The sequence below is a fragment of the Typopeltis vanoorti genome, chromosome 4, assembly GCF_054136105.1.
Source record: "Typopeltis vanoorti isolate ZY-2024b chromosome 4, IOZ_Tvanoo_1.0, whole genome shotgun sequence".
Classification (NCBI taxonomy): Eukaryota; Metazoa; Arthropoda; class Arachnida; order Uropygi; family Thelyphonidae; genus Typopeltis; species Typopeltis vanoorti.
The window spans coordinates 51,507,674-51,534,150 of record NC_143552.1 but is presented as its reverse complement, the minus strand read 5'-3'; the positions used below and the strand labels follow the sequence as shown (position 1 = coordinate 51,534,150).

General features: G+C 37.7%; 1 protein-coding gene across 5 annotated transcripts in view; it reads left to right on the top strand.

Annotated features, from left to right (window-relative positions):
- Positions 1-26,477, top strand: part of LOC150107295 (ELMO domain-containing protein 3-like) — a 287,770-nt gene that overhangs the window by 44,644 nt on the left and 216,649 nt on the right. For all 5 annotated transcript variants that reach the window (XM_090391155.1, XM_090391154.1, XM_090391150.1 and 2 more), the window contains exons 3-4: positions 2,077-2,140; positions 6,572-6,643. In XM_090391155.1, the coding sequence (XP_090247281.1) occupies positions 2,077-2,140; positions 6,572-6,643 (136 nt within the window). The remainder of the gene's footprint in view (positions 1-2,076; positions 2,141-6,571; positions 6,644-26,477) is intronic.

The following is a 26,477-nucleotide window of genomic DNA, read 5'->3' as shown; positions in this document are numbered from 1 at the left end:
GCAAATAAAATAGTTTAGTTAATTTGTGATCGTTTTGCAAGGTTTTACAATCCAGATGGAGGTATTGTCATTCCATGTGTGACATTGACTGATTTGAGAATAGTGGGTAGATGAATTGGAGATATTTACAGTATTGCAGAACCTTAATGCATATACAGCAAGTGATTAGATGAATTTAAAGCCTCTATTCTGGGAAGATGCCTGGCTTCAGGACAGAGGTAGTAGCAAATTATGGGCCAGTCAGAGCCAGTCATTATGGAGAAGTTGATAAAAGACAAAATTCAGGACTAGGTGGATTAAAATATGATGCTTTATAAGAGTCAGCATGGTTATGTGAAGGGTAGGCATTGCTTCAGTAATTTGCTTACTTTTTATAATAAAGTGACAATTGAATTATAATGGAAATGGCGTTTCAGTAATACTGCTGGACTTTGCAAAAGCATTTGACAGGATGCCATATGGAACTCTTTTTCATAAATCGGGGCAAATGGGGATAGATATTAAGCTGGTGATTTGGATAAGAAGGTGGTTGATGGACATATATCAAAGAATAGCATATGTAGGAGTGGAGTCCTGGAGAGAGGTAGGTAACTAGTTCTCTTCCTAAGTTGTATAGCAGAAAGCTTGTCCATGGCTTTTAGTCCTGCTATTTTCAAAGAAAAAAAAATCTATACATCCAAATTGATTTGACAAGAATGCCTTATTTCAATTTTCATCAGTCCAACTACATTGCTCTCAACACTATGAAAGTGTATTCTTTATGATTTTATTTCAAATGAATTGGTTGTTCTTAAGGTTATGACAACCAAACCCTCATTTCTGATTTTTCATACATTTTCATGGCTTTGAGTTGGATGAGTTGATCTCAGAGCATATGAGTTGATTACTGAAGCATATAATTTTGAAATGCACTCAAAGGTGTTAGTTAATTGCTAGATGTTCTGGACACTGCCATCTCATATAGTATTTTATTTCTGCCACATGTGCATGCATATTTACTTGAATCACTCTTATCTGTTAACTTTTTTTTATACTCCTTAATTACAGCCTAGGAATCCTGATTAATCCCATAGTTCTTCCTAGGTTCTCTGCTTGTTAGATAATAATAATTATTATTATTACCCCAAGACCTCATGGAGTCATAGACTCATCTGGGAGGTCCTTTTATTACACACACAGCTCATCATACTGTATCTTAAACACACTCTCAGGCAAGGCATTCCAATCATTTACAACTCTGCATGAAAAAAACCTGCTTCTCACTCCCCTATTCACACCCTCTTTATATAGTTTTCAGGGATGACCAATGGTTCTCCCCTGATCTCCCACTATTTTCTGATAAAAAAAAACAGCAAGTTTTTAAAATTTCATTATATTATGTTGTTTTTTTTTTTTTTTCCATTTTGGAATATTGGTTTTTAGCATGTAATTAAGATCTCAAGGATAATGTGATGATATCAGTAATCCCCCTAATTTATACAGGCTTCCTTTAACTGCCCAACTAGCTACATGGATCAAATATATCATAAACATAAGCTTCATATCCATATCATTTTACTATAATATCCAAGGTTATATTGACTTTAATGGATACTTCACATCCAGGTAATTATGAACATATATGCACATCCAGGCCAGTATGGCAGTTAAAGCACATTGAGGCAAGCAGCATGTAATTTCTAATTTTCTCAGTCTAATTTCTAATTATGTAGTGTGCATGTATTATGCTTTTTTAGCAATTTTTTTAAAAAAAATTATGATAATCTTGTATGAGAAAGATTTGAAACCAGCAGCACATAAGTAATGTGAATTGGTTAAGGATTAGATATTGCAGAATTTCTAAAGACCATACATGATCTTTGAATTTCTATTTTATCTAATCCTTTGGCAGTTTGCAGCTTGCACTGAAAATTAGTTAAACACAGCCAGTTGATTTTAAAAAAAAGGCATTATTTACTTGGCACCCAATCCAGCAGAGTTGTTAAATCACTTCATTATATTTTAACTACTTAACAGTGAATTTGAATAAGTCTGAATAATATTTCTTACACAATTTTTTTATATTATGTTTTATAGATTCCTGAAACATATAATTTTGAAATCCAGAAGCCTGCATACCTTAAACATAAGGAAAGAATCGGTATGTGACTTTATATATGTGTGTGTGTGTGTGTGTGAAAACATTTTATTTGTTATTTTTTTACAGTGTATTATATATATGGTTATTTCTATGCCATTTGTGTCTACATATTAGGAAATGTATGCTATTCTTATTTTTCACGTTTTATTTATAAAAAATTGCTATAGTATAGCATACGCTGAGAGATGAAACTTAAGATAGTGGGTTTTTCAAAATCAACAAAGTTAATCTTATTTCTAATCTATTCAATCTAGGTAATGTAATCACTTTATTCAATGAATTAGAAATAAGATAAACTTTTAAAAGTTAATTCAATGATAACAGATTACATCAAGGAACAAGGAAAAGGAATTTTTTGAATTCTTTAGAGAAAACTATCTTAGCCAGTATGTAACTGAGGGCACAGGAAGATTGAAAGTCTTCCTGTGCCCTTGATTAATTTTAGATTAGATTAGATTGAAAGTGTGAACCCGCACTCATAATTACATCCTCTGACGATATGATCAGATCTAAAACTCTTGTTCCTCGTGTGCCCTCCTTTACGTGCTGCTTGAGATAGTTATCTCTGAAGAACACTCAAGAAATTCATTTTCCTTATTCCCAAATGCTATCTCTTCATTCCAGTCTATACCACCATAATTAAAATTGCCAATAATAATTACCCTTCCTTTGTACACTAATCTAAGTTGTTTATATATTTTTTCATCATCACCCTCCACATTTCTGGGCCTATAGTAACATCCAACTAAATATGTCTTCCTGTCAACCTCCATGTTACACCACACTGCCTCATAACCATTGCCACTATTTCCCTCACCTTAACCTAAATTTTGGTACAGCACAATGTAAATAGATTCTCTGTTTGTTTTTTTTTTCAATTATGAGTTATAAAATATGGATAACTTCCTAAATTAGTGAAGGGAGCTAGAATTAAAAATGCTTTTTATATTTATCAACTTTTCAGACAAAAAATTTATCATATTTCAAAGTGCTGGTATCTCACTAATGGGAAAGTATATATGAAACATTTATTTTATTTATTGAGGGACAACTGTCACAATCATTTTATTGATTGAGGAATTTCTCGAGGGACAACTATTTAAGGCAGCATGTGATGGAAGGAACACAGAATCAAGAGTTTTAGATTTGATGATAGTATCTGATTGTTATTCTGATGTCTTACTTGTGTCCATTTGGTGAGAATGGCCATGTAGCCCTGACATGCAAGATGAATATGCATGTAGAAGTATCAAGGCAGAAAGAATTTATGTGGAATTATAAGGTCGGCAACTATCATAGACTTAGAAACTAACTTGCAGCCGTACATTAGGTGAAAGAATTTAAGAAAAAAATGTTGGCAACAATAACAGATTGTATATATATATATAAAATCTGTTATTGTTGTCAACAAATATATGTACATATATATCTCAATTGAAGAATAAAGTGATTTGGAGTTATATAGATGATTAAACAGGAATTTATTATTATTTGACACCTCCAGGGAGTCCAAAGACACATCGAGGGAGGGTGTACCAACAGCATCGAACGATTGATCCCCTTCCAACAACTAACTGCGCTCAAACTTGCTTAACGTTTTGCGTAAGCCATTAGTAGCAGAGGCTCTACCAATTGACCAACCTTTGCTGGCTATATATAAAATTAATAAAAATGTAAAACTAAATGCTGATATTAAAGAACAATGTAAAAGAGATTGCAAATTAAACACACTTGCAGATGAAAAAAGGGATTGTGGAGTTGCGTGAGGAATATAAGAGGCTCAGACTAGGAGAGTGACTAGTATAGCAAGGAGAGAAAAAAAAAAAATGGAATACAAAAGGAGACTAGCACTGCAATCCAGGGAGTTTTTTTTTTTTTTTTTTTGCTATGTGGCCATTACGAGGGAAAATGATTGTGGATAGATACCTTGCTGGAAGGAGATGGCACTCAAGTGACCATTGCAGATGACGTAGTTGAGCTATTTAACGATCACTTTATTAGAGTGTTCCACATCCTGGTACTGCAGGCTTTATTCCTGGAAGAATAGGGAGTGGTAAAGTGTTGGAAATGAATGAAGAGGACGTATTTATAATACTCAGTATTATAAATATCAGTAAAGCAGTGGGATGATGATTTATGGTTTTAATGGCACAAGGACAGCAAAGGTCATACTGTGCCATAAAGGTTATTGCAGTACACAAGGTAGGACAGTCACAACCATGCCCTCAGTGGGATTTGAACCCATGACCTGTTGGTTGGGGAGCAGGTACACTCCCTAACCAGGGGAGTTGGCCACTCGGCCAACCAGTCCAGAAAGACAGTGGGACTAGATGGAATTTCACCACTGTGTTTTATGGGAATGTGCTGTGGAACCGACTGTGTCATTCACCTGGCTGTCTAACAAGACAAATTCCTGGAGTGTGGAAAGAGAGTGAGATAGTGTCATTGCATAAAGGTGGTGGTAGAATGGAGATATCAAACTATATGCCAGTTTGTAATTTTTCTACAGTTGTTAAGATTTGGGAGAAGTTGGCAAGAACTCTTATATAGAATTGGATACATGAGGGCAGTGGTGGACTCAGGATTTAATCTTGGGGGCCGAGCACTCAAGATTTAATCTTGGGATGGGCCAAGTTGAGTAGACGATTTGAGAATACACACTATGCATTGCATATGACCTATGAATGTGTATCTGCAGTGATCGCCAATACATGATATGCGATCTTTTCTGGCCCGGCTCAGGCAAACAAAGTAGCTCTCGGTCCGCCTGAGCACTACTTCATTCGCCTTGCATTCACAGCGGCCATGATTCCCGAGTGCTATAGGGTATTCCCACCTTATGTGACAACTAATTCATAAGTAATATAGAAATAGAAGACACGACACAACATAAATTAAAAAATGAATTTTAATTAGGAAAAGATTTTTGGAAAATTTTCTATTGTTTTTTCCTTTTTCTTTTTTAGGAGTGGGCAGGGTCCCTTGTCCCCCCCCCCAGGTGTGCCACTGCATGAGGGCAATATTATTTATGTAGGTAGCATGGATTTGTTAAGGGGACGTTCTTGTTTTAGTAATCTGGCTACCTTCACTATAGAGTAACAAGTGGAGTGGATGAGGGTAAAGCATACATTGTCATTTTCTTGAATTTTTTTACAGGCATTTGACAAGGTTCCACATGCCAAGTTGGTATTTAATTTGCAACATATGGGTTTGGATATCAGATTAGTGGATTGGATTGGTAACTTGCTTTTCTGATAGATATCAGGGAGTAGGAAATTTACAAGTGGAATTCCACAGGATTCAGTACTGGCATTACTATTAATCTTTGTTATGTAAATCAGTGATATTTTCACTGGACTATAGGGAGATATTCAGTAGATTTGGCTCTTCAAGAGGATTTGAATAAGCTGGAAAGATTGGTAAGAAATGAGGATTTCAGTGTAATGTAACTAAATGTAAGGGTTGGAAATTTGGGAACCACAGAATCTGAGCACGGAAATCCAGATGTGGTCTGATCAAAGCATTATACAATGGGATCACCACCCTTTTATCTCTTGTGGTCACTGTCCTTCTCAATATTGTAGCAATTCTATGAGTTGTCTTCACAAACTTTGCAATATGATCTCTGAATTGGTTCACCAGTATTTGGAGGGGATGAAGTAACTTTGGAGAAGGTAAAGAGAATAACAAAAATGATATCAAGACTGTACAGTATTCTTTATAAGGATAGACTGAGGGCATGAAGACTGCAGAGTTCGTGGAAAAGAAGACAAAGGAGGGATGTCATTGTGACATTTAAGCTGTCATTGAAGGGTTATTATCTGATTAACACTGGAGAGAATTTTCATATGATAGAACAAGGGGAAGGAACAAGGACAAGGTACCATTTTTTTGAGTTGCAAAAGGAAATAATGAGTAAAAGGGTAAGAGGTAAGGTTTTTGTATGGAGAGTGGTAGGAGCATGGAATATATTCCTGGTAGGGTGGTGAAAATACAAACAGTGGATAAGTTTAAGGAGGTACAATAGACTTTCTATTGATTAGCATTGATCTTCCATAATGAGTCTTGTGAATCCACTGAGATCAAGAAAATAATCATAATTGTTAGTATTGCATTATCTTTATTTCTAATAGCAGTAGCATATTAGAAACATATAATTCATTTTGCTATTTTTTAAAAAATTTATTCTTTTAATATGTTACTTTTTGGTACAGGAGATGCTTTGATGTGAAATCTCACACATCAGAGTCCACAGCATTGCCAGTATTAGATCAGTAGAACTGAAATTTAGTGCACAATATTCAGAAATTGAATTTTTTAAAATTTCATATTAAAATATAGTCATAATTTCAAATAAGTTCTTAATTTTATCTCTATACCTGCATTTTTTTATATGTGTGAAGTAATTTTTTTTTTTTTTAATAATTATAGATTTATTGCAGGCAGAGTGGGAGCTAGAAGAAGCTAAGAAAGAATGGGATGAATATGAAATCAAAATCCCAGGTAATGTATATTTATTGCTTATTCAAAGGTTGAGAAAAGAAAAAAAAATCTTTATCTGAGAATATGATGTTAGTGATGCTGTAAGTATGCAGAAGAATAGAGCAAACGAGTTATTATTATTATTATTATTATTATTATTATTATTCCGGGCAACTCCAAGGAGTTGCCCGGAAGACTCATCGAGGGAGGCCCTAACATCATGTCAAGAACAACTATTCGACATTCACACAGTATCTATCATACCTTGCCTTGAACTCATTCACGGTCGTAGCACCCACAACAGACTCTGGCAGCTTATTCCAGTCATTCATCACTCTCCAAGTAAAAAACCTAGCTCTAACACCCTTGTCCACATTCTTGCCCAGCTTCCATGCATGGCCCCTAGTCCTCCCACCACCAGTCCTATTTTCAAAAATATCTTCTGGATTAATCTTATAGAAATCCTTCAGTAATTTGAATGTCTCAATCATATCACCCCTTTTCCGCCTATCGACCAATTTATGCAACCCACAAATCTTCAACCTATTCTCATAAGGTTCATTCCACAGACCTGCTATCATCTTGGTCACTCATCTCTGGATCCTCTCCACTTCCTCCCCATCACGAAGAAACCCTAGCACCCATAACTGGGCACAGTAGTCCAGATGGGGTCTTATCAAGGCTCGATAACCATAATTTGTTTGTCTCTGCATGTTTTTTCAGAAGCCAAGTGATTTGATGAGCTGATTTAGCCACTTTTGCAATGTGCCCTCTAAAAACTTCAATTCCCTATCCACCAACACTCACAAATCCCTGGTTTTGATTTTATAGAGCGAATGAGTTGATTTTATTGGCTGGCACAAACGATTTGAAAGGTGAGAAATATGCAATGAGAGAAGATATGAAAGAGTTGTTAGTGGAAGCGAAAATGAAGAGCAAGAAAAGTAAAGGTTGTGAGTCTGCTACCTTGGTATGATAGGACAGAACTGAGAAGAAGGGCCATGATTGCCAATGAGTCAGTGAGAAGATTGTGCAGGAGGAATGGTATGCAGTTTATTGATGTTTGGAGTGAGTGTGATGGATGAAAGGACTTGTATATGACTGATGGCATTTGAATGGTTTTGGAGTTAGATGTTTGGAGATAATGTTGTTTAATGAGAGTGTGGTAGTGCAAAACCAGGGAAACTAGAGATATTAGGGAGGATGAAACCCAGAATGTGTCTGGCCACCCCTGTGATAAATGAGCATGGGTATAGTAATAATTATGCAATGCCAAATGGAATTTCACAAGTCTCCAATTTAAATGGATTGGTAATGACATTACACAAGGGTAATTATGGGTACAAAGGAACATTGAAATGCATGTATACTAATGCAAGAAGTATCAGGAATAAGTGTGACGAGTTTTTGACATTGGTAAGCTCAACTTGGCCAAAGATTATATTATTATTATTATTATTGTTATTTGTCACCTCCAGGGAGTCCAAAGACTCATCGAGGGAGGGCATCTACTCTACAACTCTGCTTCCACCACTCACAATCCACCAACTGACTGCAACTACACCAACACCATCTACCCCCGGCCACCAGCACTAGTATTTCCACAGACAATCACAAACATCCATGCCCATGGCAGGATTCGAACCTGCAGCCTCTTGACTGGAGAGCGGACACGCTAACCACTCAGCCAATAGGCATCACTGAGACCTGGTTGACTGAAAATGATATAGTTACAGGGATAGAATGCAAAGGGTATTGTATTTTCAGGGAGGACAGAAGGAACAGGATAGGAAGTGGAGTATTGCTGATGATAGCTGCAGAATTACAACCAACAAAATTAGAAGTTAAAGAGGATATTAGGTCTGAGGGAGATGGTTCATTTGAGGCTGTGTAGTGCAAGATAGAGACAAACAGGACAAAATACATTGTTAGATGCTCCTATAGAGCAGGGGATCCACAGTAATATGTACCGTATTTATTCGAATGTAATAACTTACAATTTTTTTTTTTCCCCCAAAAAGTTAAAAAATGGTGGTGCGAGATATGTGGGGATTTTTGGAAACTAAAGTTTTTGAGGAAAAAACTAAATTGACATTTATCATTAAATCCTCAGTATTCATTATAATTTATAATTGCTCACATTATTTATAAAATGAATGCATTTAAATTTTAATTATCAATGTTATTTACGCAATCAGCCTCTCACCTTCATCATGTGATATATTTAACTGAATGAATCTTTAACGACAATGTTTCTGTAAATTAAAACAGTTTTAATCCAGGGCATTTTAAAAAACTCTTGGCAATTATTTCTTGGGAAATTATGTCCAAGTTCTCAAAATCCAGTTACACAACAGTTCTAATGATGGTCTCTTAATCTTCCCTGCCAGAGTCAGGTCATAGCCACCAGATTGCAAGCCACTCCATGTAGAATTTTCGTATTTGTTGACTGATACATCCAAGGGCTGTAGACAAGGTAAGATCACCAGGAATAATGGCTACATCAGTCTTCATATCCAAAAATTGTTTTACTATTTCAGATCCTAAGTGTCAACAGAAACTATCCCACATGAGAGATAGTTTCTCATATGCATATGATTGGTTCTGTATTAACAAAAGATCATGTGACTCAATGACAAAGGCAAGCTGATGATTGTTGAGTTGAAATGCTGATTTTCTTCAACTGAATTCCAAAATATTTGAAATTGCCATAACATCATTCACTATCTATTTCTTAAAGTTTTTAAACTTTTGTGTGTGTGTGTGTGTGTGTGTGTGTGTGTGTGTGTGTGTGTGTGTGTGTGTGTGTGTGAGGTATATGCAAAACTTTTTAATTTCTTTTTTCATCAAGTAAAATCAAGGGTGTGAGATATATATATACGAGGGAGAGTTATATTCAAGTAAACATGATAGATGCCATGTATTGGCAAATCAGCACAATGAATGTAGGCTGAACAATTATTATAGGAGAATTTAACTATGGGGACATTTATTGGAGAGAGGAAAGGGAGCATAGCAATACATTACATGAAACAGATAATTACATGAAACAACACGTTATAGAGGGGATATGTGGGTTTAGGGTGTTGGATCTGATAATAGCATCAGAAGATGTATCCATAATCAAGGTAGACACTCTGTCTCCAATTGGGGAGAGTGACCATGCCATCTTGTTCTGGGAAGTTGCCAAACACGTGGAGTTGTCTGTCAAGAAGGGGATATAAGGCTGGTGATTATGAGAGACTCAGGAGTCATCTTGGGACAATACCATGGCTTGAGAAGCTACAAGGAAAGAATGTCAGTAGTACATGGCAAGTGGTCAGAGATTGCTTGAGGGTACCAGTATCAGACTGCATACCTAAGGTCAGGAGGATAAACAAAGTTTGAATTAAGTTGGAATTAATCTGATGCTATAGTAGGGATATGAAGCAAGAGCTGCAAAAAAACAAAAACATTGTGGAGGAAATAAAAAGAAAAAAGTGATCAGCATACTCATGAGCAGTACAAGGTGCAAGCAAGAAGGTTAACTAGTATGGTAAGGAAGGCCAAATCAGATTGTGAAAGAGAATTAACCAAACAGACCAAAGTAAGCTCAAAAGAGTTTTTTCATTATGTAGCAAGTAAGAGGAAAAATGACTATGGTAGAATGACTAAGGTGACTCAACCAAAAGAAATAGTTCAGTTTCTGAGTGATCATTTTGCAAAGGTGTATCATCCAGGTGGTGATTTTACTGTTGCTGATGTTACAGAGATGCATATCAACATTTAAAATATGAATGTGAACACAACAGTGGGACTGGATAGCATATCGACCCATGTAGCACTGAATGTGCAAGAAAATTGGCATTGCCTCTGATGAAGTTGTTTAATTTAAGTCTCATCTCTGGCAGAGTTCCAAGGAAGTGGAAAGAGGGTAAGAGAGTACCATTGCATAAAGGTGGCTCCAAGACAGTGGTAGCAAACTATAGACCAATTAATATATTGGGAGTGGTTGTTCAAGTATTGGAAAAGTTGGTGAAAGGTAAAATACAACAGTGGGTGGATAGGGATGTGATACTCTATAGTGAGCAGCATGGCTTTGTGAAGGGTAGGTTCTGTTGTAGTAACTTATTCACATTTTATAATAAAGTGACAGCAGAATTGGATAAAGGTAATGGCCACACCATGTTCTGCTCAACTTTGCCAAGGCATTTGACAGAATACTACATGGAAAACTATTACAAAACTGGAGAGGATGGGAATGGATATGAGACTAGTAGCATGGATAGAGGGATGGCTGATGGACAGCCACCAGAGAGTAGTATATGGTGGAGTGGAGTCTAGGAGAATGATGGTGACTAATGGGGTACCTCAGGGCCACTACTCTTTAATTTGTATATCAGTGACATAGAGAAAGATTTAAGATGGGATATTCAGTTGTTTAGTGATGATGCAAAACTGGGGAGAGCAATAATTGATAAGGATAATGTAGATATCTTGCAGGATGATTTAAATAAATTGGCATTGTGGGCAAAGGATAATGATTATCAATTTAATGTTGCAAAATGTAAGGTTATGCACTTCAGGTTGAAAAGGTTGCATATGGTGTATCATATTGATAGTATTGGTTTGCAGGAAACTGATGAGGCTAAGGACTTGGAAATAATGGTGGACAAGAGTTAAAGTTCAGAGGGAATATTGCTAAAGTTGGTAAAATAGCTCAATGAATTACTTGGATGTTGAAAAATACCAACAAGTAAAGATAAGGAAATTATTATCCCTCTTTATAAGGCTATGATTCGGCTACATCTTGACTACTTCGCACAGATTTGGTCACCTGGGGGTTCTTTGGGACCAGGAGGTGGTCAAAAAGATTCAGAGACGAGTGACCGAGATGGTGACAGATCTGTGAAATACTCCTTAATAGGATAGGTTGAAGGAGGTTGCAAAGTTTAGTTGATAGGCAGACAAGAGGGGACATGATAGAAACTTTTAAGATATATTATTATTATTATTATTATTAAACAAGACCTCATGGAGTCAAAGACTCATCTAGGAGGTCCTTTTATCTCACACACATCTCATCATACCGGGTCTTAAACACATTCAAACTCCTTGCAGACACCACACTCTCAGGCAAGGCATTCCAATCATTCACAACTCTGCACGAAAAAAACCTGCCTCTCACTCCCCTACTCACACCCTCTTTATACAGTTTCCAGGGATGACCTCTGGTTCTCCCCTGATCTCCCACTATTCGCTGTAGAACTTCTCCACCATTGATCCTATAGCAACCCTTACCAACTTGTAGGTCTCTATCATATCTCCCCTCTTCCTTCTCTCCACTAGTCTCTGCAAATTACATCTTTTCAATCTTTCCTCATACTCGACATTCCAGAGGTCAGAAACTACCTTAGTCAGTCGCCTTTGGACCCTTTCCAACATCTCCTCATCCTTCTGAAAACCAGGTGACCAAATCTGGGCACAATAGTCCATGTGTGGCCTAATCAAAGCCTTATACAATGGAACAAGAATCTCCCTACTTCTACACGTCAGTGTCCTCCTCATCATTCCCAGAAGTCTTTGTGTTGTCTTCACAATTTTGGCGATGTGACCCCTAAATTTTAGATCCTTATCCACTATCACTCCCAGATCTCTTATTTCCTCTACTTCCAACAATATATTCTTACCAAGCATAAATTCTGCATCCCATCTTTGTTTTCCAAATTTTAAAACCTTACATTTTGCAACATTGAACTCACACCCCCATTTGCTTGCCCAATCACTCAATTTATTCAAGTCTTCTTGCAAGGCCACAACATCTTCACTACTCTTTATGGTTCTTCCCAACTTTGCATCATCTGCAAACAACTGAATATCTCCATCCAAATCTTCGCCAATATCATTAATATACAAGTTAAATAGTAATGGCCCTAAAACAGATCCCTGAGGCACTCCACTAGTGACTTTCCTTTTCCTGGATATTGCACCCCCATACACAACTTGTTGATACCTATCAGATAGCCAGTCTCCAATCCAATGCACTAATCTAATATCCAACCCCATCTGCTCTAGTTTGACTGTCAACTTATCATGAGGCACTCTATCAAAAGCTTTTGCGAAATCCAAGTATATTACTGTGTATCCTTCTCCTCTGTCCAAGGAAGCAGTCACTTTATTGTAATAAGTAAGTAGATTACTAAAACACGACCTCCCTTTAGCAAATCCATGCTGTCCATCAAAGATTATACCATTGTTGTCAACCCAACTCTGGATTCTAGCTCTCACAAGCTTCTCCAACAACTTAACCACAACACCCGACACACAGATAGGCCTATAGTTTGATGCTTGAGTTCGATCACCTCCTTTATGAAGTGGCACAATCTTGCCCTCCTTCCACTCTTTAGGGACTTGACCAAGTGCAAGACTCGTATTAAAAAAATATGTCAAGGCAGGTGTCAACTCTCTGGCACATTCCTTCAGAATACGTGGTGATATATTATCAAGTCCCACAGCCTTATTTACATCTAGTTTACTCAACTCCCCAAACACCTCTTGCTCACTTACAGTCAGTCTCTCCTCCCCATCATCAACTGCTCTTAATCTCTCCATGAAGTCACATTCACAAGATTGAAAGATCTTTATGAACTGCTCATTAAGTATCTCCACCACACATTCTGCAACAGCTGTCTTTATACCATTTCCTCCAATCAATGTCATCCTTCCATAATCATTCTTTCTTTTGCTGGCTACATATCGAAAGAACTCCCTAGGATTCTTTTTAGCTTCATTAGCTAACTGCTGTTCATACCTCTCTTTAGCTACTCTCACCAACCAAGTCACTCTCCTTGCCTGGTCTTTGTAGAACTCATGAAATTGGTTACTTCCACTTCTCTTATGCTGCCTCCACAATGCCCTTTTTCTCTGTATTGCATGCTTAATCTCTTTATTCATCCATCTCACACCTAACTTATTTAACCTTCTCACCCGTGGTATACATTTAGACATTGCATCCACTAAATATTTTTTGAAAATCCCCCAAGCTGCATTGATCTCTTTTCCAGCTAACTCCTCATTCCATGCTACACCTGCAAGCTGTCTCCTGAGCTCTTCATAATCACCCCCCTTGTAGTTCCACATATACCCTTTTTTCACAGGGGTCCTTGCACTGCTGGCAACCACCCAAGTAATCACCTCATGGTCACTTTCACCAATTGGTGGATGATTTGATACCTCATTGATAATTACATCCTCCGATGAGATGACCAAATCCAAGACCCTTAATCCTCTTGTGCCCTCTGTTACATACTGTCTGAGGTAGTTATCCCTCAAAAACTCAAGAAACTCATTTTCTTTACTTCCAGTTGCTATCTCTTCATTCCAGTCTATATTGCCATAATTAAAATCACCCATAATGATCACCCTTTTCTTATTTGCTTGGCTTATTTGACTATACATTTCACTATCACCACCATCCACATTACCAGGTCTATAACAACATCCCACCAAGTATTTGATTCTATTCACCTCTATCTCACACCATACATATTTAAGTTGCAGCACATGGGTTTGGATGTCAGGATGGTCAACTGGATTCAGGATTGGCTGTCCGATAGGTATCAGAGAGTTGTGTATGGTGGGGCAATTTCAAGGAGGCAGAGGGTTACAAGTGGGGTCCCACAGGCCTCAGTACTCGGACCTGTATTGTTTAATCTTTATATCAATGACATTGTCAGTGGAATGCAGGGGAATATTCAGTTGTTTGTGGATGATGTGAAGCTGGGAAGGGTTATTAGTAACAGTGCACATGTAGTAGCCCTGCAAGAGGATTTGAATAAGCTAGACAGATGGATAATGAATGGGGATGTTGGTTTAATGCAGCAAAATGTATACCACTCACTCGATGTGATCTCTCCATGCTGGACTGGGGCCATTTCCCTTTCTGCTTCTTCATTTTAGAACCCTTTGCAATTCCATCTGTTTCCTTTTGATCCCTGATCATCCCATTACTTTCCTGCCTACACATTCTCTCACCTCCTCTTGGAGCATCCACCTTTCTCACGCTGTGTATCCCTGTCCACCCTGAGCCTCCCCGTTTCCCTGCTCCTCTTGCACACCCATTCTCTCATTATCTATACTCATACCACTCACTTCCACATTCATTTCCACTCCTTCAATCTCTCCTGTCTTACTCTCCTGCTCTTCCACATCACTCCCCTCTTGATCTGATTCATTCTCTCTATTCACTTCTCTACCTTCCAGCAGCAGTCTCTCCAAGCGACTCACACCATAACCACTCAAATGCAGTCCATCGCTCCCATACAGCTCACTTCGTCCCTCAAACTCATTCCACACATTAACAAACTGTACTCCCATCTCCTCACACATTTCAGCCAGAATATCATTCATAATCCTTGCTCTCCGCCTCATTTCACCACAATCATACCTAGGCAACACACTGACCACCCTTCCTGTCACACTATTCTCCTTTATCTTTCCAAGCAGTCTCCTGACATTCATTTTGACATGCTCTTTGTTCTCTCTCAAATCATTTGTTCCAATTAATACAATTAACTCTTTTGCTCGTTCCCGCCTCATGTTCAATGCCTCAATCACTCTACTCGTTTTACCACCTGGAAAACATACCTTGTGCATTTTATCCTCTAGCACACCTTTAATAATGGAGTCGCCATACAACGCCACTCGCTCATCTTTTGTTAACTCTTTCATGCCATCATGATTTATTTTAATAGTTTTGACCTGCATTCTCTTAATTTCATTCCGCATCCATTTCATTTCTTGCTTCATCCAATCCAATTCACCTTCTGAACCTCGCGACACATTCACTCTATCATTAAATCTTTCTAACTTTCTAACTCTCGACCCTCTCTTCTCACTTTCCCTCTCATTCATCCTTCTTTGTTTCCGTACTTTCGGTCCAACATACGTCCAACTTTCACTGTCATTCTTCTCACTTTCACTCTCACATATCTTTCTTTGTTTCCGTACTTTCGGACTAACATGCGTCCAACTTTCGCTATCATTCTTTTCACTTTTACTGTCATTCATCTTTCTTTGGTTTAGTACTTTCGTTCCAACATGCGTCCAACTTTCGCCATCAGTCATTCTTTTTTCGCTATCATTCATTCTTTCGATTTTTTTTACTTGCGGTTTCTGCACCACGCCATTTCTACTTTCATTCGTTCTCTCAATTTCGTTTCTTTCCGCCTCACTTTCGTCCCTTTTAACATCCGTTACGGTTGTCAAATCGCTCTTTTTCTTTTTTCCTGATTTTTTAACATTTTTTCGCCTGTCTTTCTCGCCATTCTCTTTCAAACGTGCACTCACGACACAATCGGTACTAGCACTTTCTGTCATCAACTTCACATTCGCATTCATCAATTCCTCGTTCAGGTCACATTTCGCACACACCCTTCTTCCATCCGCACTAAACATCCACAAATCATTTATGTAATCGAAGGAATACATATAACAGACCTCACACTTAACGAACCTACTGAAATCCAAATTAAAATCATGGAATGACAATGCAGCCGCCATTTTTTTTTCTCTGCAGGTTACTAGGTCTAATATTAACGTTTTCGTATTTAGTTTAAGCAAGAAAAAAAAACCCACACTAATACTATCGGTAGCGTACAACGTTTACAGCCGCTCTTACTTAAACAATTACGCATATATACTTAATTATTCCTAGTAAAACTTATCTGAATCAGGAGCTCTTCAAAGCACGTTCGTAGCGCCTCAATATTAAAGTGGTTTTATAAAATTGATACAAGTGAAAATTTTCAATATATGACAAATAGTCAGTGAACTAGGGGCCATCTGTGGAAGTTATGTAAGAGTGGTTAGTAGGGATGTGTGGGCCCAATTTTTTGTGTGGAGAGTGGTGAGTAAGTGAAATGGATTACCAGAATTGGTTGTGAGTTCCCTGATGGTGAATGGATTCAAGGAGCGGTCTGATAGGATTTCAGTACATGATGGTTGGTTGATTCTTGCATAAAAGGTGGAGGATGCTGTGTGTCACCAGTAATGATAGTTGGTAGAATCGTTGGGGCAAAGATATGTTTTATTTTTAGAATATTTTTGAAAAATTGTATTTATTTCACCAAAAACTAGTGATACTGAGACTGAATTCATAGTAATTATTGAGGTTGTAATTATTAGTAGGTTTTATAGCAAATTTTGTGTATATATACCGTTATAGTTAACAAAGTCAAAATGGCAGAACTGGAACAAACAGATTCACAGTGCAAAAATTGAGTGTGGTGAGTAGTGTGGATTTTTCTGAGATGGCTTGTTGTTGGGAATATAATATGTATGCATGAACAAATGCGGCAGATATTTTAATAAACTGTGGTGATTTAAATGAAAGTTGAGAGTGAAAAGAGAAGAATATTAGGTGAAAGACGAAAAGCAGTAACAGGCATAAGACTGAAAATGATATCAGCCAGAATAGTGAGCGAGAGAATATGAATGCAGAGAATATGATTGTGAATATGAAAATGACTGAAAAAAAAGTGAACATGATTGCAAAAACAGAAGTCAGCATGACTGATGGAGCAAAAGTAGTGTGACTGTGGAAATGGAAGAAAGCCTGATTGATGAAGAAAAAGTGGAAATATTGATGGAATGCAAGTATTGAAGAATGAAATGAGGTTTATGCAAAATTAAATTAAAACATATGATGGATACAAATGGAAGAATACAAAATAATAAAATGAGAGATAGTGGAGAAAAAAAAAAGCAACAAATGATTCAAGAGTAGCACTCCTGTGGAAGTGGATATCTTCTACGAGGGTGGTCTGAAAAGTTCTCAGCCTCGACCATAGTTGGCAACACTATCAGCAAGTTTTTTTTTCTAAGTTAGTACATCTGTCATAAGCATCCATGTGAAATTGCAAGTCATTCTATCAAGTAGTTTTGTTTATACAGCTGTAGCATAAGTGTTGTTTGCATCCCTTGAAATGGATAAAATTGAGTATTGTGCAGTTATAAAATTCTTTTTAAGAAGGTTTGAACAAAAGAAATTCATTCGAAGTTCATAAAAGTTTATGGGCACTCTTCTTCATTTTTGACAATTAAGAAATAGGCTTCTATATCAAAGATGCTCCACATGAAAGACATCCAAAAAGTGTAACAACACCAGAAATCATTGATCAAGTGCTTGATATGGTATTAGATGACCAGCTAGTCTAGGTGCATGAAATTGCTGAGACTATAGGCATTTCAAAAGAAAATGTAGTATATATTTTGCATGAAGAATTGCAAATAAAAAAGCTATGTGCAAGATGAGTGCCATGCTTGCTCACAGCAGATCAAAAATGCACTTGCATGAAAATCTCTGAGCAGTGCTTGGATCATTTTAACAAGAATAAAACTGATTTTGTGCATTGATTTATTACTATGGATGAGACTTGGATTCACCATTACACACAAAAATTCAAACAGCAGTCAAAACAGTGGACAGAAGCCAGTTGTTCAGCGCCAAAGAAGACAAAGTCGGTTCCATCAGCAGGAAAGGTCATGGCATTGGTGTTTTGGGATGCTAAAGCATTTTGTTTATTAATTATCTTGAAAAGGGTAAAACAATAACCGGGGAATATTATTCCAATCTTTTAACCAAACTAGACGAAAAAATTCGTGAGAAAAGACCTGGTTTGCAGAAGAAAAAAATCATCTTTCATCAGGACAATGCACCTGCCTACAAAGGTGTTTTGGCAATGAGAAAATTAAGAGATCTGCACTATGAATTGTTGGAATATCCACCCTATTCCCCAGATTTTTCTCCCTCTGTCTATTTCTTCCCAAAACTAAAACTCTTCCTTGCTTTTCAGCGTTTTTCTTCGAATGAAGAGGTGATTGCAGCTGTAGAAGGATATTCTGCAGATCTTACTGAGAACCATTACAGGGACAGGATAATGTCACTGGAGCATCGATGGAATAAATGTATTAGTCTTAAGGGAGATTATGTTGAAAAATAAAAATAATTTTTGAAATTATAAATTCATTTTTTCATTGTTAGGCCAAGAACTTTTCAGACCATCCTTGTATTGAGGTTCTATTATAAAAAGTGTGTGGTAGATGATATGGTGCACAAGGTCAGTTTTTCAGGAAGGAGGATGAAAAGGGTGATTGATTCTCTGGATCACAAGTAAGCATGCAAGGGAGTTAGTAGTTGTGATTGGAAAAATTATTTGGTTGGGCAAAGGAAGAATGCGAGGATGGATATCAGGAGATTATTGAGGAGAGTGAAAGGCAACAGCATTAGGAAGCGTACTTTATGTGTTTCCCAGGTTTGACAATGATGATTTGATGCAGAGAGCAAAGATCACGAATGGTATGTTCGCAGAAATGTGTGAAGAGAAAGGAGTACAGTTTGTGAACATGTGGGATGAGTTGGCACCTCCAGGGACTCCAAAGACTCATTGAGGGAGGGCAGCTACTCTACAACTCTCCATCTCTGCCAATCGTTACTACTTTCCTCATTTACACCAACCATCTACTGCTAACCACCACTAGTATTTTCACAGACAATCACAAAGATCCATGCCGTGGTGGGATTCGAACCCACAGCCTTTTGACTGGTGAGCAGAGTGCATTTGGAAGCAGTATGATTATGTCATCTGAAAAGGCTGCTAGAAGGAGTGTAATGAGTAATGTAAATAATGAGTAATGTGAACAGCAGAAGTCAGAAATTATATAAATGAGCATAAGAGTGGACCATGTTGAGACCAAAGTGATTGTGAATGGAGATGAGAGCAGTGTGAGAGGTGAAATATGAGAACAAAAATGCAAGTTAGACAGGGAAGCAGGGTGGTCAGTGAGACAGAGTATAAGGAAGGTGGTTTCTGAAGGCAGTAATGAATGCATGTATGGAAAGGGTCATCATAGGAATGTGATGGCCTGGAATTCATTGGGATTAGTTGGTTCTGGAGAGATTTATATGGGACAAAGAGTAAGGGTGCGAAGACAGGAATAGGTGTGGAGAAGTCACAGGTAAGGTATGGCACAGATACAACTGGTTACAGATGAAGACATGAATTACTATGCATATTTATGAATGCCAGGATTATCAGAAATGAGGGAAATGAAATTGTTGCATTTATTGAGTTTATTCACCCAAAATTAGTTGTAATACGTGAAACATGGTTGGATGAGAATGATACTCTGATGGGAATAGAAATGGAAGGGTATGATGTTTTTCATAAGGATAGGAAGAGCAAGAAGGGAGAAGAAGTGCTGCTGATGTTGCAGGAGAATTATGTCCACACAGGGTTGAGATACTAGAAGAAAATAGTGACTGGTTTTGAAGCAGTATGGTATGAAGTGGAGATTAATAGAATGAGATATTTGGTTGGATGTTGCTACAGCCATTTGAATGTGAAGTGTGGTGTGGAGATAAAGAAATGTACAGGCAACATGTCTTAGTGAGCAAGTGAAGAGTGATCATTATGGGTGATTTTAATTATGGCAGTATTGATTGGAATGAAGAGATGCCATTAGGAAATAAGGAAAAATAATTTCTTGAGTTCTTAAGTGACAACAATCTTAGGTAATATGTAATAAAAGGCACACAAGGGTTGAGAGTCTTAGATCTGATTATATCATTAGAGGATGTGAATGGAGTGTCTAATCTTCCCACAGCTGGTGAGAGTGACCATGAAGTGATCACCTGGTGGTAGCTAGTCAGAAGAATGGATATATGTGGAACTACAGGGCTGGTAGCTTAGTTGACAATTCATCACTATAGCATGGAAAGAGAAATTGAGTGGAAAGGAGACAGGTGCTGCTTGGGCATTGATCAAGAGCTATTTAACAGCAGCAGTGTCTCAGTGTATTTCAAAGGTGAATAGGCTGAACGAGGTAGGAGTAAAATGGATGAATGATGAGATTAAGCATGAAATCTAGAAAAAAAGGTACTGTGAATGTAACACAACATGAATGTTGGTAATAATAAGCTACATGAAGAGTATAAAGAGCAGCCCAAGAAGAAGATGACTTGGTTGGTAAAGACAGCATAAGTGCAGTTATAAGCAGAAATTAGCTTGTTGAGCCAAAAAAAAAAAAAAATCCTAGTGAGTTCTTTTGATATGTGGCAAGTAGAAGAAAAAAATGACTGGTGGGATGATGTTAGTGGAGGGCAGTGGTAGATTGTTAGAATGCCTTCAATCTCTTGAAGGTAGTATCATGAGAAGCAGTAGTGTGTAGAGGTTTGAGATCACTCATCTTCATTATTTAAATTAAGGGGATATTAAATCCCACATAGTTTTAAAACCTAATAAGAAACTCAAAGATTGTTCAAGGCACGATATGATAGATACTGTGTGAATGTTGAATAGTTGTTCCAGACATGATGTTAGGGCCTCCCTCGATGAGTCTGTCGACTCCTTGGAGTTTCCCGGAACAATAATAATAATAATAATAATAATTGGAATAGAGAGTTTCTTGCCGAATATAGTAAACTATAAAGTATCGGTGACCACTGGCGTGAGCAAATACAAGTGACCCTAGCACGTAGTGCAATACCGGAAGACTCACAGCAAAGTCGGTAAATTCTAAAATTTAAATAATGTTTTCATTGCCAAAATGAAGCTTATTAGCTCTTTATACTTAAGTAACTCATCTTCATTACTATAATCCAATGGAATGACTTTACAACATGAGTAGCGGGTGACCTCTAAACTTCATGTTCCTCTCTCTCTCTCTCTCTCTCTCACACACACACACACAAATCCCAGATCTCTCATCTCTTTCAACTCCTTCAAAATTTTCCTGCAAAATGTATACCATATGCTTTCTGTACATACTATTTATGTAATAACTGGTAATTAATTTACGGAATTAACAACGCATATGAAGTATTTAATTAAAGATAACTTTAATGAATCACTTCTATATTTCGGCAATGTCACATTGCCATCTTCAGGAACATAAAGATATGGTATGTGCACTAAGGAACTAACAAAGCAAATGAGGAAGAAAGTAAGAAACTAATTTTGTTCCTAAAGTCCTAATGGTGCCCTCTTGCGGGCTAATTTGGTAGTCTTGGCAGTTGGGCTGAAGTTCTCATAATGAAAGTCTCCCAAATTTGGGGCAGTTTCATGCACCCAAATTTGTTGAGGTTAGGAACGTTTTTTAGAGCTGCTGAAGATTCTTTGAATAATCTTTCGTATTTAAACTTGCTGCGATGGATTATTTTTGTTTTCTTCCAACGAATTTTATGGTGGGTATCTAAGGCATGGTCTGCCAACCCAGAGCGGCTGTACTGGTGAAACCGGATGTAGTCTTGGTGTTCTGAAATCCTGATATTTGTTGTTCTGCCTGTTTGGCCAAAGTAGGACAATTTGCAGCTGCAAGGGACCTGGTATACACCAGGTAGGTCTAGGGGAAGTGGTTGGTCTTTGGTAGAGCGGATAAGGGATGCCGACTTTTTATATGGTCTGTAACAGGAAGTAAGGTCATATTTTTTGAGGATATTAGTTATTTTTTCAGAGGTGCCCTGGATGTAGGGGATAGTGATAGACTTGGTGTAGTCTTTATTGTGGAGGGGGGAGGGGGGTTGTGGTTTACAGGTTTTAGTATTTTTTGGATTTTTTTGGGGTTATAGCCATTGGCTAAGAAAGTGTTGAGGATGTGGTTTAGTTCCATAGTCAGGGCCTTGTCATCTGAGCAGATTAATTTTGCCCTGTTATATAGTGTTTTTATCACCCCATATTGTTGTGAGGGGGGGGTGGGATTGCTGGTGAATGTATCTGCCAGTGTGGGTGGGTTTTCTGTAAACAGAGAAAACCAAAGATCCATCAAGCTGGCAGGTGATTAAAGTGTCTAGGAAGGGGAGGGTGTTGTTTTCCTCTTTTTCTAAGGTGAACTGGATTCTGGGATGTTGATTGTTTAAGTGTGTTAGGAAGGAGTGGAGTGTGTCTGAGCCATGTGGCCAAATAGCAAACACATCATCCACATAACAAAGCCAAATAGTGGGTTTTTGTGGGGCGGAGTTTAAGGCTTTCTCTTCAAATGTCTCCATAAAGAAATTGGCCAAGGGTGGGGAAAGTGGTGAACCCATGGCTGTCCCCTCTATCTGTTTGTAGAACTTTCCTTGCCAAACGAAATAGCCTGAGTTCATTGTGAACTGAAATAGGGCTGAGATATCAGGAGGAAACTTGGCTTGGATGAGCTCAAGGGTTTCTTTGAGTGGGACATTAGTGAATAGGGAGGAGACGTGAAAACTGACCATTATGTCAGTGTGTTGGAGTGTGAGGTTTTCTATACTGGCTTTAAAGTGGGCTGAGTTTTTTATGTGTGATGGTGTGTTGCCAGTGTAGTGTGTGAGCGTTTTGGCTAAATGTTTGGCTAATTTATATGTGGGGGAATCAATGCCATCCACTATGGGACGCAATGGCACATTTTGTTTATGTATTTTTGGGAGTCCATATAATCGGGGGGGGTCTAGAGTTATAAAAGAGGGGACAGCCATGGGTTCACCACTTTCCCCACCCTTGGCCAATTTCTTTATGGAGACATTTGAAGAGAAAGCCTTAAACTCCGCCCCACAAAAACCCACTATTTGGCTTTGTTATGTGGATGATGTGTTTGCTATTTGGCCACATGGCTCAGACACACTCCACTCCTTCCTAACACACTTAAACAATCAACATCCCAGAATCCAGTTCACCTTAGAAAAAGAGGAAAACAACACCCTCCCCTTCCTAGACACTTTAATCACCTGCCAGCTTGATGGATCTTTGGTTTTCTCTGTTTACAGAAAACCCACCCACACTGGCAGATACATTCACCAGCAATCCCCCCCCCCTCACAACAATATGGGGTGATAAAAACACTATATAACAGGGCAAAATTAATCTGCTCAGATGACAAGGCCCTGACTATGGAACTAAACCATATCCTCAACACTTTCTTAGCCAATGGCTATAACCCCAAAAAAATCCAAAAAATACTAAAACCTGTAAACCACAACCCCCCTCCCCCCCTCCACAATAAAGACTACACCAAGTCTATCACTATCCCCTACATCCAGGGCACCTCTGAAAAAATAACTAATATCCTCAAAAAATATGACCTTACTTCCTGTTACAGACCATATAAAAAGTTGGCATCCCTTATCCGCTCTACCAAAGACCAACCACTTCCCCTAGACCTACCTGGTGTATACCAGGTCCCTTGCAGCTGCAAATTGTCCTACTTTGGCCAAACAGGCAGAACAACAAATATCAGGATTTCAGAACACCAAGACTACATCCGGTTTCACCAGTACAGCCGCTCTGGGTTGGCAGACCATGCCTTAGATACCTACCATAAAATTCGTTGGAAGAAAACAAAAATAATCCATCGCAGCAAGTTTAAATACGAAAGATTATTCAAAGAATCTTCAGCAGCTCTAAAAAACGTTCCTAACCTCAACAAATTTGGGTGCATGAAACTGCCCCAAATTTGGGAGACTTTCATTATGAGAACTTCAGCCCAACTGCCAAGACTACCAAATTAGCCCGCAAGAGGGCACCATTAGGACTTTAGGAACAAAATTAGTTTCTTACTTTCTTCCTCATTTGCTTTGTTAGTTCCTTAGTGCACATACCATATCTTTATGTTCCTGAAGATGGCAATGTGACATTGCCGAAATATAGAAGTGATTCATTAAAGTTATCTTTAATTAAATACTTCATATGCGTTGTTAATTCCGTAAATTAATTACCAGTTATGTCTAACCAACGTATAAGTCTTACTACTAGAACTATTTATGTAAGTTACTAAAGAAGATTTTATATAGTAAATGCTGAAGAAATTTTTCAATACATAACTAATAGGGAAGAAAAAGAGATCACCCATTACATTTTGTGTAACTAGTGAACTGGTTAGCAAAACATCAGGACCAGATTTTTTGCATGAAATGTGAATGATTGGAACGAGTTGTCAGAGGCACCTGTGAGTGCTCTGTCAATAATAAATTTAAGCAAAGATATGATGGTTAATGCAGCTAGTTTGTTAACCTTCCACATGAATTTTTTGGCCACTATGAAGATGTCTTTATCATAATAATCATAATCCAGTTTGTGATATGTATATTCAGGGAGTGCAGGATATGATACTACTACATGAAAAGTTTACATCATTACCAATTTCATATTGGTAGTTTTTCTCCAAATCAGTCTTTTATCTGTAACACCAATATCATCTGTAACACCAATATTATATTTCAGTCTTATAATGCACTCCTTATGTGCCTCTGTAGCACAGTTGGAAGAACAACAGTACTTTGCACTCTTCGGTTGGAAACGGCCTAAGTTTAATTCTCGCCATGATGAGAGAATCTTTATATGGTTTTTTTTTTCAGTTGAAAGTGAGTTAGTTGATCTCATATGGAGGTAGCAGGGTTTTTTCTCTCAGAAACTTGGGTCTTTAATCTCGCATACAGGCAACTTGGCCTTGAGAACACATGCAATTTACAGACAAAAAATATTAATGATGGTGGTGGTGGTGTTGAGTGGTTGTTGGCATTGTATATAAATGATAATGATGGTATTAGCAGTTCTGTATAGTTGGAGGATTAAATGGTGGAGATGGAGAGTGGAGTGTCCTCCCTCAGTGAGTCCTTGGACTCCTTGAAGGTATCATGTAATAATAATAATAATAAATTGACGTAGAAATTGGTCTTCCTTTTGGTTTTTTTTGCCTTCTTGGAAAAATAACGTTATTTTGTTAAGCTCTCCTCCCATATTCTGTTGTTGAAGGTGAGTTAGCTGATCTCATATGGAGGTAGCAGGGTATTTCTCTCTCCATATCATAATAATCATAATCCAGTTTGTGATATGTATATTCAGGGAGTGCACAGGATATGATACTACTACATGAAAAGTTTACATCATTACCAATTTCATATTGGTAGTTTTTCTCCAAATCAATCTTTTATTTGCAATTGGAAATTGCAAATAAAAGATTTGCAATTGGAAATTGGTCTTCCTTTTGGTTTTTTTCTGCCTTGGCAAAAAAACATTGTTTGGTTAAGCTTTCCCTCCCTTATTCTGTTTATGCGATCATGCCACCTTAGATTAGCTCTGCTCATGCATTAGCATTCATGCATTCCTGAATGCTAATGTCAAATTCTTGTTCTCTGCCACTGATGCCACCTGTTCGTTCCTGTAATTTTTCTCAGAATGTTCGCATCTGTGGTCTTCAGTCTAGTCTTTGATTCTAACCCAAATCTCAGACATAAGCTAAAATTGGTTTGAATCTCTTGTATACTACTAGTTTAGTATTTTGACTAATTTCTCTCATATTTCATGCAAATTTCTTTATTTGAAAGAATCCATCTATTTTTTAATAGATGGATTCCATGAGAGCTCAGATTATAGCAATGATGAGGACATTGATATATAGAAGCAAAGTGGTTATGACTTTGTATAAGACCTTGATTTTATACAAAGTCATAAAACTGCATATAGAGTACTGCATGCAGATTTGGTCACCTGGTTTTCAAGAGGATGAGGTTATGTTTAGAGAGGGTCTAGAGAAGGTTCACCAAGTCAGTTTCAGGTCTGTGGAATATAGGATATGAGGAGAGATTGAAAGAATGTAACCTGCAGAGCCTTGTGAATAGAAGAAGGAGAGGCAATATGACTGAAATGTATCAGATTGTGAGTGGTTGTTACCAGATTAATGTGGAAGAGATTTTTCATCAAGTAGGAACAAGAGGCCATCTCTGGAAGCTGTATAAAAGGGAAAGTGAGCAAAGGAGTGAGGAGAAGATTTTTTACACGGAGAGTAGTGGGTGAATGGAATGCATTGTCTAAAGTGTGGTGCAGAAACTGTGAATGTGTTTAAGGCACAGTTCATTGTTTTT